This window comes from Hypanus sabinus, chromosome 17 (genome assembly GCF_030144855.1).
Source record: "Hypanus sabinus isolate sHypSab1 chromosome 17, sHypSab1.hap1, whole genome shotgun sequence".
Lineage (NCBI taxonomy): Eukaryota > Metazoa > Chordata > Chondrichthyes > Myliobatiformes > Dasyatidae > Hypanus > Hypanus sabinus.
This window is the reverse complement of record NC_082722.1, coordinates 4,312,723-4,327,520: the sequence shown is the minus strand read 5'-3', so window position 1 is coordinate 4,327,520 and position 14,798 is coordinate 4,312,723. Positions and strand designations below refer to the sequence as shown.

At 39.0% G+C, this 14,798-nt stretch overlaps 1 protein-coding gene across 3 annotated transcripts in view; it reads left to right on the top strand.

The window, feature by feature from the left end:
* Nucleotides 1-14,798, top strand: part of hydin (HYDIN axonemal central pair apparatus protein) — a 1,146,554-nt gene that overhangs the window by 167,904 nt on the left and 963,852 nt on the right. For all 3 annotated transcript variants that reach the window (XM_059992477.1, XM_059992476.1, XM_059992474.1), the window contains exon 6: nt 6,024-6,223. In XM_059992477.1, coding sequence (XP_059848460.1) covers nt 6,024-6,223 — 200 coding nt within the window. The remainder of the gene's footprint in view (nt 1-6,023; nt 6,224-14,798) is intronic.

The following is a 14,798-nucleotide window of genomic DNA, read 5'->3' as shown; positions in this document are numbered from 1 at the left end:
AGCTGGTATGATTCCCATACTCCAGTCAAACAGTGATGCAGTTCCTGTGAATTCGTGTATGGCGTTCAATGGATTAAAGTTCAGAATCTGCCCTTTTGAATGGTCTTGACTGCATTTCTGTGGCCCACGGACCAGCTGAGATATTGCTGCCCCACTTTCTCGACCTTCAGGCAGAGAGTCAGATTTCGCCTGAACTATAACTTTCCCCTTTGTTGATCCCAGTGCCTGAGGGTGGACTTACACAACAGGTGATTGACCGTGATTGTGAATCCATAATGAAAATGGCAGAAGCAGACCAGGTGGCATGGTAGCATCGTGGTTAGCACAACACTTTACAATACAGTCAACCTGGGTTCTGTTCCTGCCTGTACATTCTTCCCATGACCATGTGGGTTTCCTCTGGTTTCTTCTCACTGTCCAAAGACGTACTGATTGGTAAGTTCATTGTAAATTGTCCCATGATTAGACTAGGGTGAAATTGGTTGAGCAGCTCAATGGGTTGGAAGGGCCATGCTATATTTCAATAAGTAAATAAAAATGAAAAAGAAGTGTAGACAGTTTACTGTGGAATATCTGAATTATGGATTTATACCAGCTCCAAGCAACCAGTATCTGTCAGTGTGTCTTGTATGAAAAGTTTTTTTCAAATGAGGCAATGAAACTATCCAGGCTCCTTGATTGTTTGAAGAGAATACTCTCTGATAAAGAAAGTGAGAACTTGGCTTATTTTCAGTCATTTCATGAAAACTTTCAGAAACTGAAAACGTTTCAAAACATGGTTGCTAACACTTCAGCACAAAACAGTCAGTGACAGTTTGTGTGTTTCATGCAACATTTTGTTACTCATTGCTAAATATGGGAAGTGCCACACAATTGGAGAAGTACTAGTTCTGTCAGCAGTAAAGGAGGTTCTCGGTATGGTTTTGCATAAGTCACCAGACAAAATGATTGAAGCAATTCTGCTCAGCGCTGACTCTGTTGAAAGACAAATAAATGAAATATCTGGGAGTGCAGAAGACTCTTTGTGCAGCATATGTAGGACAACAGAATTTGCTCTGCAATTGGATGAGTCAACTTTTCCTGGTTAGTTTTGCTTCATAAAAGATGAAAGCATGGTTTTAGAGTTGTTAATGCAAAGGCACTACAAACAGATATGAAGGGGGAGTCAATATTTTGGGTGGTTAAGCAATTTTTCAAAGAGAAGGACATTCCATTCTGAACTTTCTTGTGCAACTAATGTGGTGCCATCAATGACAGGGGTTATTACTTTCTTGAAAAAAATTGTACCCAACATATTTACTGTGTAATTCATAGACAGCATCTTTTTGCAAAATAAAAAACAAGTGATTGGCTGTACAAATCATTAAATACTGTTATCACAGCAGTAAATAAAATCAAGTCCCATGCTCTCAATTCTTGACTATTTCGAGAGCTTTGTATTAGACCCTAAGACCATAAGATATAGGAGCAGAATCAGGCCATTCAGCCCATCAAGTCTGCTCTGCCATTCGATCATGGCTGATGCTGGATCCCACTCAACCTCATACATCTACATTCTCACCACGTTCTTAGATGCACTAACCAATCAGGAAACAATCAACTTCAGCCTTAAATATACCCACGGACTGGGCCTCCACCACAGTCTGTGGCAGAGAATTCCACAGATCCACTACACTCTGGCTAAAAATATTCCTCCTTACCTCTGTTCTAAAGGGTTGCCCCTCAATTCTGAGGCTGTGCCCTCTAGTTCTGGATGGAGGAATGGTGAACAATTGAGAATGATGAACAGTTTGAACACTTACTGTTGCGCACAGAAGTCAAATAGATCTTGTGCTTTTTGAAACTAACAAAATTCTTTGAAGAAAAATGCTTCATTCAGTAATGAACACAAGAATTTTAGGTATGGCATTTCTTATTTGTCAGAATTATTTGGAAAGTTTAATGAAATCAATCTTAAATTGCAAGGAAATTATGTGAATCTTAACAAAGTCAAATCAGTCGTTTCCACATTTTTGTTCAAGTTCACCCTATTTCAAGTGCAACATTGGCTGTCATGACCTTTTCCAATTTCTGAGCCTCTTTGGAAGAGCTAGAAGAAAAAGAAAGAATACCAGATGATGATCTTCATGTATACTGTGCCTACCTGGGTGAGGTACATAAAGACATGTCAGTGAGATTTCATCATCCTCTTTTGATCCAACTTCCAGATTGAGTGATACAGCACCTTGTTTTATTCTGCACACAACTGTTGTAATGCATGCTGTTACAGTTATTGTCGCCTTCCTGTCAGCTTGAACCAGCCTGGCTATTCTCGTCTAATCTCTCTCATTAACAAGGTGATTACACCCACAGAACTGGATTTTTTTTTTGTTTTTCACGACATTCTCTGTAAACTCTACAGACTGTTGTGCATGAAAATTCCAGGAGGTCAGCAATTTCTGAGATACTCAAACCACCCCATCTGGCACCAACAATCATTCCATGGTCAAAGTCACTTGGGTTGTAGTTCTTCTCCATTCTGATGTTTGTTCTGAACAACAACTGAATCTCTTGACCATGTCTGCATGCTATGCACTGAGTTGATGCCACGTGATAGGCTGATTAGATATTTGCAAAAACAAGCAGGTATACAGGTGTACTTAATAAAGTGGCCGATGAGTGTGGCAGCCAGCATAGACTTAAAAAGGAGTGATCCTGCTTGAAAACTTCCAAAGGAGCTTTTGTAATAACAGGGATGGGAAATGATGTGGGTTTAGAGTACACTGACTTTGGAAACCCTTTTGTAAACTACCAGTGGAGAATATCAGCAGGAAAGAACATGAAATCATTGGACAAATGACAGATCAGATTAAAATTAATCCAAAAAGGAAAACAGGAATGGTAGTTAAGGCTGAGTGTAAAATCATATGATTAAGCTAATGGTATACATCAAAGACTTGGATATGGACCTTAGGAGAATTCTGCTAAAATTTACAGTTAATACCAAAATTTAAAAAAAAGCTCATCAAAGTATACTGCTGAAATGGGGTATAGTTTTAAAATATCAAAGAGAGGTTTTATTGTTCAAACAAAACTTCAGAAGTGTAATGTAGTTATGTAAGTTTGGGACTAAGCATAGTAAATGAAAGGTGCAACTTTACAGAAGCATTTGATGGTCAACTCCAATACTTGATCTGGATTCCATGCCAGAGATTATAATCTCCTATAAGAATATCTCTTGTTCTAAAGGGGACCTATTCACAGAAACTACTTTGTATTAAAAAGTTTTGCTACAGAAGATAAGACCATAAGTCATAGGAGTGGAATTAGGCCATTCAGCCCATCAAATTTTCTCCGCCATTCCTTCATGTTTGATTTCAGATTCCACTGAACCCCATATATCTGCCTTCTAGCCATATCCTTTGATGCCCTGTCCGATCTGGAAATGATCAACTTCCACGTTAAATATACCCATGGACTTGGCCTCCACCACAGTCTGTGGCAGAGCATTCCACAGATTCACTGCTGTTCTGGCTAAAAAAATTACTCTTATGTTCTAAAAGGTTGCCACTCAATTTTGAGGTTGTTCCCTCTAGTTCTGGATAACACAACCATAGGAAACATCCTCGCCACATCCACCTTATCTAGTCCTTTCAACATCTAGTAGGTTTCAATGAGATCCCCATGTATTCTTTTAAATTCCAGCGAGTCCAGGACCAAAGCTGCCAAAAGCTCCTCATATGTTAACCCCTTCATTCCTGGATTCTCCTATGGATGATCTCCAATGACAATACATCCTTTCTGAGATGTGGGGCCCAAAACTGTTGACGATACTCCAAGGGCAGCCTCACTCGTGTCTTATAAAGCTTTGGCATTTTCTCTACTTTTATATTCTATTCCCCTTGAAATAAATGCCAACATTGTATTAGCATTCTTTACCACAGACTCAACCTGTACATTAGCCTTCTGGAAGTCTTGCACGAGGACTCCTAAGTCCCTCTGCACCTCTGATGTTTGAACTATCTTCTCATTTAGATAATAGCCCACACTATTGTTCCTTTTACCAAAATGCATTATCGTACATTTCCCAACACTGTATTCCATCTGCCAGTTTTTTGTCCATTCTTCCAATTTGTCTAAGTCCTACTGCAATCACATTACTTCCTCAGTACTACCTACCCCTCCACCTATGTTTGTTTCATTGCAAACTTTGTCACAAAGCCATCAAATCACAAACAAGAGGAAACCTGCAGATGCTGCAAATCTGAGCACAAAATGCTGGAGGAACTCAGCAGGCTGGGCAGCGTTTTGTGTGAGTTCCTCAAAGCCATCAATTTCATTATCCAAATCATTGACAAACAATATGAAAAATAGTGGTCCCAATGTTCGTCCCTGAGGAACACCACTAGTCACTGGCAGCCATCCAGAATAGGCCCCCTTTATTCCCACTTGCTGACCCCTGGCTGTCAGCCTTTCCTCTGTTCATGCCAGTGTTTTTCCTGTAATGCCACAGGAGTTTATCTTGTTAAGTAGCCTCATGTGTGGCACCTTATCACATGCCTTCTGAAAATCCAAGTAAATGACATCTACTGCCTCTCCTTTGTTCAACCTGCTTGTTATTTCAGGCAAGATTGTCAGGCAAGATTTCCCTTTACAGAAACCATGCTGACTTTAACTTATTTTATCATTAGTCTTTAAGTTCCTTGAAACCTCATCCTTAATAATAGACTCCAACTTTATTTATAAGCATATAAGCGAACAATAATGTTAACAAGCTGTGGCCTCATGATTTATATCTGAAATGAAAGTGACAGAGGTTTCCAAACTGGGCAACAGGCATTTAAATTTTACAAATCCCAACCGATAAAAGGCAGTGTTCAGTGTGTATAATCCCAGAAATCCTATGTGAATGCATTGCTATTGCTGAAGAGCTAAGGATGTAATTTATTATGATCAATAAGTTTAATTACTTCATTAACTTCTTTTGCAGAATATGTTAGTGATCAAACAATGTTAATGTAAAAACAGTGAAACTTAATCAATGTGATATCAAAGGTTATGTGGAATAAAGCACTATCCTTTGGAATATTCCAAAGGAGTTTATACTCTTGCCAGGTATTGATTTTATTTTAAAAAATTACTACCATTAATCTAGAACTATTCATCATTGCTTAACAGTAATTTAATAGTAATGACCGATAACATTACCTAATATTGCCTTAACAGTAACACAACAGAATCTTCAAACACGTGGGCCGGAATTTTCTGTTGCTGGGCTTCCCAGTAGAATTGGATGTCAGAAAACTGGAGATATTCAATGGACCAAGTAACTTAATAGACGGGGCTTATCAACCTCTGGGAGACTGGCTTTCTGCCTCCATTGGAGAGATTTGTTGATAGCTAGCTGATGGACTAAGTATTCTAAGTACTTCTTAGAGGTTGCTCCTGATGCTATATGGCTCTTAAAAGCTATTTCAACATTCCCTCTTCCAACATTATATTCCACATCCTATGTAGCTACCTTTACTGACATCATAGCCTTAGATGTTGATGCCATACATGTCCTAGTCCCAGTGTTGGCTACTTTTTAAATCATGTTTCTAAACTGGAGCATAGGTTTCTCTGATCAAAATCAAATATTTGCAATTCAAAATTCATGTCTTCATCTCAACTAGCTTGTTTCTAACATTAACTAAGTAGCTAAGGTTAATTTTAAGAACCAAGTGCAATTGTCAAGCAGGCTGATTACTGTAATTTTCATATTTCCAATTAGCAACAGTGGTAAATAGATTAATGATTTAAAGGCATTGTTTAAAAATTCTAAACAGTCCAAGAGACTGCCAGTTTATTCCAGTGTACTTCCTTGAAGACTCCATTACTTTAATATTCATCTGGATAATATGAAAATGTATTAATTTGAAGAATTGAGAAATCTTGTGTCTGCTTTACTTTCTGAATTTAACTCTGTTATACTTCTAACTTCCATAAATGGTGTGGAGAAAAATTAAATAATCACTTTTGTAACTACTGTTTCATTTCTTCAGGATTATATCCATGAGTTGGTCTGTATAACAGAGAGAGAGAAGTTTCTGGTGCCCGTAAAAGCTATTGGGGCACGTGCTGTGTTGGATTTTCCTGACCAGATCAACTTTTCAGTGTGTCCTGTCAAATACAACACTCAGAAAACTCTACTGGTTCGGAACGTTGGAAACAGAGAAGCTAAGTTCATCCTGCAGACCAAAACGTAAGTGCTGTATGTTTGTCCTTATTGGTGGAAAGAATAGTGTAACTACTGGACATTGACACTGTACATACTTAGAGTTGTTATGCTCACGCTACATATTTACAAGACTTGCTTCACTAACTCCAGCACTTACCACATATTTGAAATTCACTTAAACTTGTGCTGCTGAAGAAGATAGAATATCACTGCATAGAGGGTTCTGTGTCTACTGCATATTCAATATGGTGGTAGGGTCTATGTAGGATTTCCTACTGCAGGTTGTTGAATCAGTTCTTTATACTTCATGTGATCAAATAGACCACACAAGCTGTAGAGAAGTGGTTTACAGACTTGGATCGTCAACTTTCAGGGGATATTCACTAACAAATAAAAGATTGCGTGTAAGTTGTAACTTGGTCTTTCATCGTCCATGTGTACCACAGTACTATGTTTATGAATCAGATAAAAAGGTTGAAATATTTTCCTCATTCCATGAAACAAATTGCTCTTATGGATTGAGGATGAATGTGATTACTTTTGTTTAGTTCAGAGTACCTCAAATATTACTGTGTTTCTATTTAGAAAGCAATTAGATCAATTTACTTTGTCAATTTGCTAATATATTGGTATAATCCAACAAACCTTCAATCATGCAGTCAGGTCTCTAATTATATAATGCTCAATTCATTAAAAGTACAAAATATTTAGTCTTTTGTTTACAAGTCTGTTGGAAACCATGTTGTCAGGTTTTCACACACTTAATATCTCAACTCTCCATTGATTATATTAAAGACTTATTCATCAAACAATTTAAATTTAATGTAAATTTCAATCATCCATTCTATGCTAATGTTATGGTAACACAAAGATCTGCAACTTGCCCTTACAGCTACAAATGTCCTGAGCTGTTGGAGTGGTCAATGACTGGAAAGACTCTGTACTTGTCACATGTCTCAAATGCTCCTTTTTGTGCCCTTCTCACCTCCTGGGTGAGCTGCAGACAGGAGCTCAGGTGGTTAGTTAGACAAATGACATGATTTCATCTCCAACAACAGTATCTGCTTGTATCTGAAGTAGATGTTACTGCAAGGTGTTGGGGCATACATGTTTTCTGATTTCAAAGGTTTGATAGGTGCATCTTTCCAGCATCTTTGTCACTTATCCACCTGTACCCTGCCCACTTGGTTCTGTACATCTTGGCTTTAGTTGGGCTTGTGGCTTTTCTGACGAACTCTGCTGAAATAGCTACACACTTTATTAAACAGCATTAAAAAAATCAACAGTCTGCTATTACTTTTCCACACAGCATGTGTAACATTCCATTGTAAACTTGCCTGTTAAGAATTTGAGGCATTGTAGGAATGCTAAGTAATAGACACATCTAAAATAATGTTTTTATTAATAATTGAAACAGAAAATGCTGAAAACTCTTGGCAAGTCAGGTAGCATTTGTGACTTTTGTGATTATGAGGCAGTAGATCCTGTTAGAAAGTTGTGATAGTAGGTGATTTTAACATGGGACTCCCATGCTGTAAAAGGACTAGATGGGATAGAGCCTGTTAAATGTGTTCAGGTGAGTTCCCTTAATCAGTATAGAAGTCCCAATGAGTGAGAGTGCGATATTTGGTCTCCTGTTAGGGAATGAGACAATGCAGGTGACACAAGTTTGTATAGGGGACCACTTCACATCTAGTGACCATAATGCCATTAGTTTTAAGGTAATGAAGGAAAGGGATAGGTCTGGACATCGGGTTGAGATTCTATATTACAATGTTGATAGTATCAGAAAGGATCTGGCAAGTATGAACTAGGACAGGTTTTTCTCTGGCAAAGGTGTACTTGGTAAGTGGGAGGCCTTCAAAGTGAAATTTTGAGAATACAAAGCTTGTATGTGCCTGTCAGAATAAAGGGCAAAGATAACAGGTTTAGAGAACCTTGTTTTTTGAGAGATATTGAGGTATTGGTTAAGGAAGAAAAGGAGGTGCATAGTAGGATCACATAAGGTACTTGAAGAGTATAGGAAATGCAAGAAGACAAAAGAAAGAAATCAGGTGGGCTAAAGGAAGGTATGAGGTTGTCCTAATAGACATGGTGAAGGAGAATCCTAAGGGATTCTACAGATATATCAAGAACAAAAGTTTCAATATAAAGTTTAGTTTCAATATAATTATGGAGAAGGATAGGACTGGACCGAGGTTTGAGATTTTTGATTGGAGAAAGGCTAACTTTGAGGCGATGTGAAAGGATTTAGAAGGAGTGGATTGGGACAATTCGTTTTATGGGAAGGATGTAATAGAGAAATGGCAGTCATTTAAAGGTGAAATTTTGAAGGTATAGAATCTTTATGTTCCTGTTTGGTTGAAAGGAAAGGTTAAAAGTTTGAGAGAACCATGGTTTTCAAGGGATATTGGAAACTTGGTTAGGAAAAAGAGAGATATCTACAATAAATATAGTCAGCATGGAGTAAATGAGGTGCTCGAGGAATATAAAGAATGTAAGAAGAACCTTAAGAAAGAAATTAGAAAAACTGAAAGGAGATACGAGGTTGCTTTGACAAGTAAGGTGAAAATAAATCCAAAGGGTTTCCACAGTTATATTAATAGCAAAAGGATAGTGAGGGATAAAATTGGTCCCTTAGAGAATCAGAGCAGACAGCTATGTGTGGAGCGGAAAGGATGGCGGAGATTTTGAACAATTTCTTTTCTTCGGTATTCACTAAGGAGAAGGATATTGAATTGTGTAAGGTAAGGGAAACAAGTAGGGACGTTATGGAAACTATAACGATTAAAGAGGAGGAAGTACTGGCGCTTTTAAGGAATATAAAAGTGGATAAATCTCCGGTCCTGACAGGATATTCCCTAGGACCTTGAGGGAGGTTAGTGTAGAAATAGCAGGGACTCTGACAGAAGTATTTCAAATGTCATTAGAAACGACAATGGTGCTGGAGGATTGGCGTATTGCTCATGTGGTTCCATTGTTTAAAAAGGGTTCTAAGAGTAAACCTAGCAATTATAGGCCTGTCAGTTTGACGTCAGTGGTGGGTAAATTAATGGAAAGTATTCTTAGAGATGGTATATATAGATAGACAGGGTCTGATTAGGAATAGTCAATGTGGATTTGTGCGTAGAAGGTCATGTTTGACAAATAGAATTTTTTGAAGATGTTACGAGGAAAATTGACGAGGGTAAAGCAGTGGATGTTGTCTATATGGACTTTAGTAAGGCCTTTGACAAGGTTCCGCACGGAAGGTTAGTTAGGAAGGTTCAATCGTTAGGTATTGATATTGAAGTAGTAAAATGGATTCAACTGAATGAATGAATGGCTGAATGGGAGATGCCAGAGAGTAGTGGTGGATAATTGTTTGTCAGGTTGGAGGCAGGTGATTAGTGGTGTGCCTCAAGGATCTGTACTGGGTCCAGTGTTGTTTGTCATGTACATTAATGATCTGGATAATGGGGTGGTAAATTGGATTAGTAAGTATCCAGATGATACTAAGGTAGGTGGCATTGTGGATAATGAAGTAGGTTTTCAAAGTTTGCAGAGAGATTTAGGCCAGTTAGAAGAGTGGGCTGAGTGATGGCAGATGGAGTTTAATGCTGATAAGTGTGAGGTGCTACATTTTGGTAGGAATAATCCAAATAGGACATACATGGTAAATGGTAGGGCATTGAAGAATGCAGCAGAACAGAGTGATCTAGGAATAATGGTGCATAGTTCTCTGAAGGTGGAATCTCATGTGGATAGGATGGTGAAGAAAACTTTTGTTACGTTGGCCTTTATAGATCAGAGCATTGAGTAGAGGAGTTGGGATGTAGTGTTAAAATTGTACAAGGCATTGGTAAGGCTGAATTTGGAGTATTGTGTGCAGTTCTGGTCACCGAACTATAGGAAAGATGTCAACAAAATAGAGAGAGTACAGAGAAGATTTACTAGAACGTTACCCGGGTTTCAGCACCTAAGTTACAGGGAAAGGTTGAACAAGTTAGGTCTTTATTCTTTGGAGCATAGCAGGTTGAGGGGGGACTTGATAGAGGTATTTAAAATTATGAGGGGGATAGATAGAGTTGACATGGATAGGCTTTTTCCATTGAGAGTAGGGGAGATTCAAAGAAGAGGACATGAGTTGAGAGTTAGGTGGCAAAAGTTTAGGGTAACACGAGGGGGAATTTCTTTACTCAGTGTGTGGTAGCTGTGTGGAACGAGCTTCCAGTAGAAGTGGTAGAAGCAGGTTCGGTATTGTCATTTAAAGTAAAATTGGATAGGTATATGGACAGGAAAAGAATGGAGGGTTATGGGCTGAGTGTGGGTCAGTGGGACTAGGTGAGAGTAAGCGTTCGGCACGGACTAGAAGGGCTGAGATGGCCTGTTTCTGTGTTGTAATTGTTATATGGTTATAAAAGGATTGCAAGGAACAAAGCTGGTCCTCTGGAAGATCAGGACAGTAATCTATGCATGGAGCCAAAAGGGGTGGGGAGATCTTAATTAGATTACAGAGGAGGAACTGTTTGCTGTCTTGAGGCGATGCAGGGTGGACAAACCCAGGGGCCTGACAAGGTGAACTCTCAGATCCTGTGGGAGGTAAACGCAGATACTGCAGGGGCCCTAGCAAAGATATTTAAATCATCCTTTAGTGACAGGTGAGGTACCTTAGGATTGGAGGACAGCTGATGTAGTTCTGTTGTTTAAGAAAGGTTCTAAGAATAAACCAGGAAATTATAGACTGATGATCCTGGCATCAGTAATGGGAAAGTTATTGGAAGATTTTCTCAGAGACTGGATATATGAGTATTTGGATCGGCAGGGATTGATTAGAGATAGTCAACATAGCTTTATGCTAATCAACCTTATAGACAATAGACAATAGAAATAGGTGCAGAAGTAGACCATTCGGCCCTTCGAGCCTGCACCACCATTCTGAGATCTTGGCTGATCATCTACTAACAATATCCGGTTCCTGCCTTGTCCCTATATCCCTTGATTCCCCTATCCATAAGATACCTATCTAGGTCCTTCTTGAAAGCATCCAGAGAATTGGCCTCCACTGCCTTCCGAGGCAGTGCATTAAAGACCCCCACAACTCTCTGGGAGAAGAAGTTTTTCCTTAACTCTGTCCTAAATGACCTACCCCTTATTCTCAAACCATGCCCTCTGGTACTGGACTCTTCCAGCATCTGGAACATATTTCCTGCCTCTATCTTGTCCAATCCCTTAATAATATTATATGTTGCAATCAGATCCCCTCTCAATCTCCTTAATTCCAGCGTGTACAAGCGCAGTCTCTCTAACCTCTCTGCGTAAGACAGTCCGGACATCCCAGGAATTAACCTTGTGAATCTACGCTGCACTTCCTCTATAGCCAGGATGTCCTTCCTTAACCCTGGAGACCAAAACTGTACACAATACTCCAGGTGTGGTCTCACCTGGGCTCTGTACAAATGCAAGAGGATTTCCTTGCTCTTGTACTCAATTCCCTTTGTAATAAAGGCCAACATTCCATTAGCTTTCTTCACTGCCTGCTGCACTTGCTCATTCACCTTCAGTGACAGATGAACAAGTACTCCTAGATCTCTTTGTATTTCTCCCTTACCTAACTCTACACTGTTCATATAATAATCTGCCTTCCTGTTCTTACTTACCTCACACTTATTCACATTAAACGTCATCTGCCAAGTATCTGCCCACTCACCCAGCCTATCCAAGTCAACCTGAATTCTCCTAACATCCTCATCACATGTCACACTGCCACCCAGCTTAGTATCATCAGCAAACTTGCTGATGTTATTCTCAATGCCTTCATCTAAATCGTTGATGTAAATCATAAACAGCTGTGGTCCCATACCGAGCCCTGTGGCACCCCACTAGTCACCACCTGCCATTCCGAGAAACACCCATTCACCGTTACCCTTTGCTTTCTATCTGCCAACCAGTTTTCTATCCATGTCAATATCTTCCCCCCAATGCCATGAGCTCTGATTTTACCCACCAATCTCCTCTGTGGGACCTTATCAAATGCTTTCTTATAGAGGTTTTGGAAGATGTTACCAAGAACGTTGATGGCAAGGCAGTGGATGCTATCTACATAGACTTTAGCAAGATCTTGGACAAAGTCCAAAGTCCCACATGGGATGTTGGTCAAGAAGGTTCAGTTGCAAGATGAGGTGGTAAATTGGATTAGACATTGGCTTTGTGGGAGAAGCCAGAGTGTGGTAGCAGATGGCTACCTCTCTGACTGGAGGCCTGTGACTAGTGGAATTTCACAGGGATCAGTGTTGCTGTCTGTCAATATATTAATGATCTGGATTATAATGTAATTAACTGGATCAGCTAATTTATAGATGACACCAAGATTGGGGGTGTAGTGGACAATGAGGATGACTATTAAAGCTTGACAAATGGGCTGAAAAATGGCAGATGGTATTTAATGCAGAGATTTGTGAGGTGCTGCACTTTGAGAGGACCATCTCGTGTAGGTCTTACACAGTGAGTTGCAGGGCACTGTAAAGTGCAGTAGAATGAAGGGATCTGAGAATACCGGTCCATAATTCATTGAAAGTAGCGTCAGTGGTAGACGAGTGATAAAGAAAGCTTTTGGCACATTGGCCTTTTTAGATCAAAGTATTGAGTAAGGGTGATGGAATGTTATGTGAAGTTGTATAAGACATTAGTGAGGCCTAATTTTGAATTCTGTGCGCAGTTTTGGTCACCTACCTACAGGAAAGATATAAATAAGATTGAAAGAGTACAGAGAAAATTTATAAGGCTGGTACTGAGTTATAGTATAAGGAAAGATTGAATAAGTTAAAAATTTATTCCCTAGAAAATAGAAGGTCGAGAGGAGATTTGATTGAGGTATACAAAATAATGAGGGGTATAGATAGGGTAAATGCAAGCAGACTGTTTCCACTGAGGTTGGGTGAGACTACAACTAGAGATCATAGGTTATGGGTGAAAGGTGAAATATTTAAGGGGAGCATGAAGGGAAACTTCTTCACTCAGAGGGTAGTATGAATGTGGAATAAGTTGCCAGCACAAGTGGTGGTTACAATTTTGATTTCAATGTTCAAGAGAAGTTTTGATAGGTACATGGATGAGAGGAGTATGGAGGGTATGGGCAACATTTCAGTTCTCCTGTGGCATTGGAACATAATTGTTAAAGTCATGTTCACCTTAATGTATTTGCCTCAGCAAAACATCAGAACTAAGAGTGTTCAATTTCAAACCTATACAGCAAATTCTGCAGATGAAGCCTGTGTGTAAACAGTTCCCAGGGCTTTTGAAACTGAATTGCCAGACCTAGAAGTAACACATGGGCTACGGACTATATTCTGGGAATCATTGATAAAGACTGACAAAATCCTGCTAGAACTTATCAGTGTACTGCTGCTACAGAACACCAGACTTCATGCCATAGATCAGTGATATTAAACCTGATTCTGACTCTGATATTGCATTAGAGTTCTCTTTTAACGTGAAAAATAGCGGTGCTAATTTTTCATAAGCACAAAATGGGCTAACAATGAATTCAGATCCTCAGACCAAATAGTGAAGTATTGAAAATGGTCTAGGTTTGAATATTGATCCCAGCCATTATTGTTTCATTCACCCAATTGTCTATAATTGGAAATGTTTGTACATTGTTCTATCAGCCTCCCCATTCGGTATCCCGGATGCTGTCAAGTTGTGAAACCAGAATTAAGTCACACTAAACTAGAAGAAAACATGAAAACTAGGTGAGTTGTATTAGAAAGTAATAGTTTCGTAAAAGGAGATAGGGTAAGTTAAGATATGGAGGAAGTTAATTTAAATCTATATGGTGAGTCTGGATCTCTACATAGTGAGTCTGGGTCTTAGTACTGTGAGAATTACGAAAGGAAAAGTGTCATTTATATCAAAGAGCAGATTTCAGAGAATCATCTACTAGAAGTAGTATCAGTAATCAGAGAATATGAGAATGTGAAACGGAGAAGGAAGCTGGAAGTGAGATAAATCAGAACTTTTTTTCAGTTGTCATGTCCAGTTGGGTACTTTAAGTTTTAAGATAATAAATGCATTTAAACAATTCATTTATCTGGGAAGTCCTACATTCTGCCTTTCAGTATTCGGTTAATAATTCCAGGAGTATTACTGCTATACTCTCTTGGAGCTCATCCTTTGTTTTGTCTGGAGGAGAACCAGTGACATCAGATTTAAATTTTCTCTTTGTTTGAATTTGTTAGTTAGCTTTGGCTTCTTGCTGTTTTCTTTCTATTGGAAGGCATCACCTTTTAAAGATGAGAAGCCCCAGTTTATAGACCATTTTCCTCATTTCATACATCAGTAATTGTAGGAATCTGCTTCATGGGTCTTATTTGAGCACCTCCCAGTGCCTGATTAATTTTTATGTTAACAGTTGTACTACTCCATGTGGTCTGATGAGAGTATGATATAACTAAACTGTGGTGTATGTTAACTTCTACTCTGCTGTTTGTAGTGCGCAGTTTAGCATTCTGTCTTGCTTTGTTAATGCACTGTGGTGGTTAGCCATACTGAAGATCAGGTCCATTAAATGTTAAATTCCCTTCAACATGATCTTTGTTTATTCTGACAATATGGAGTG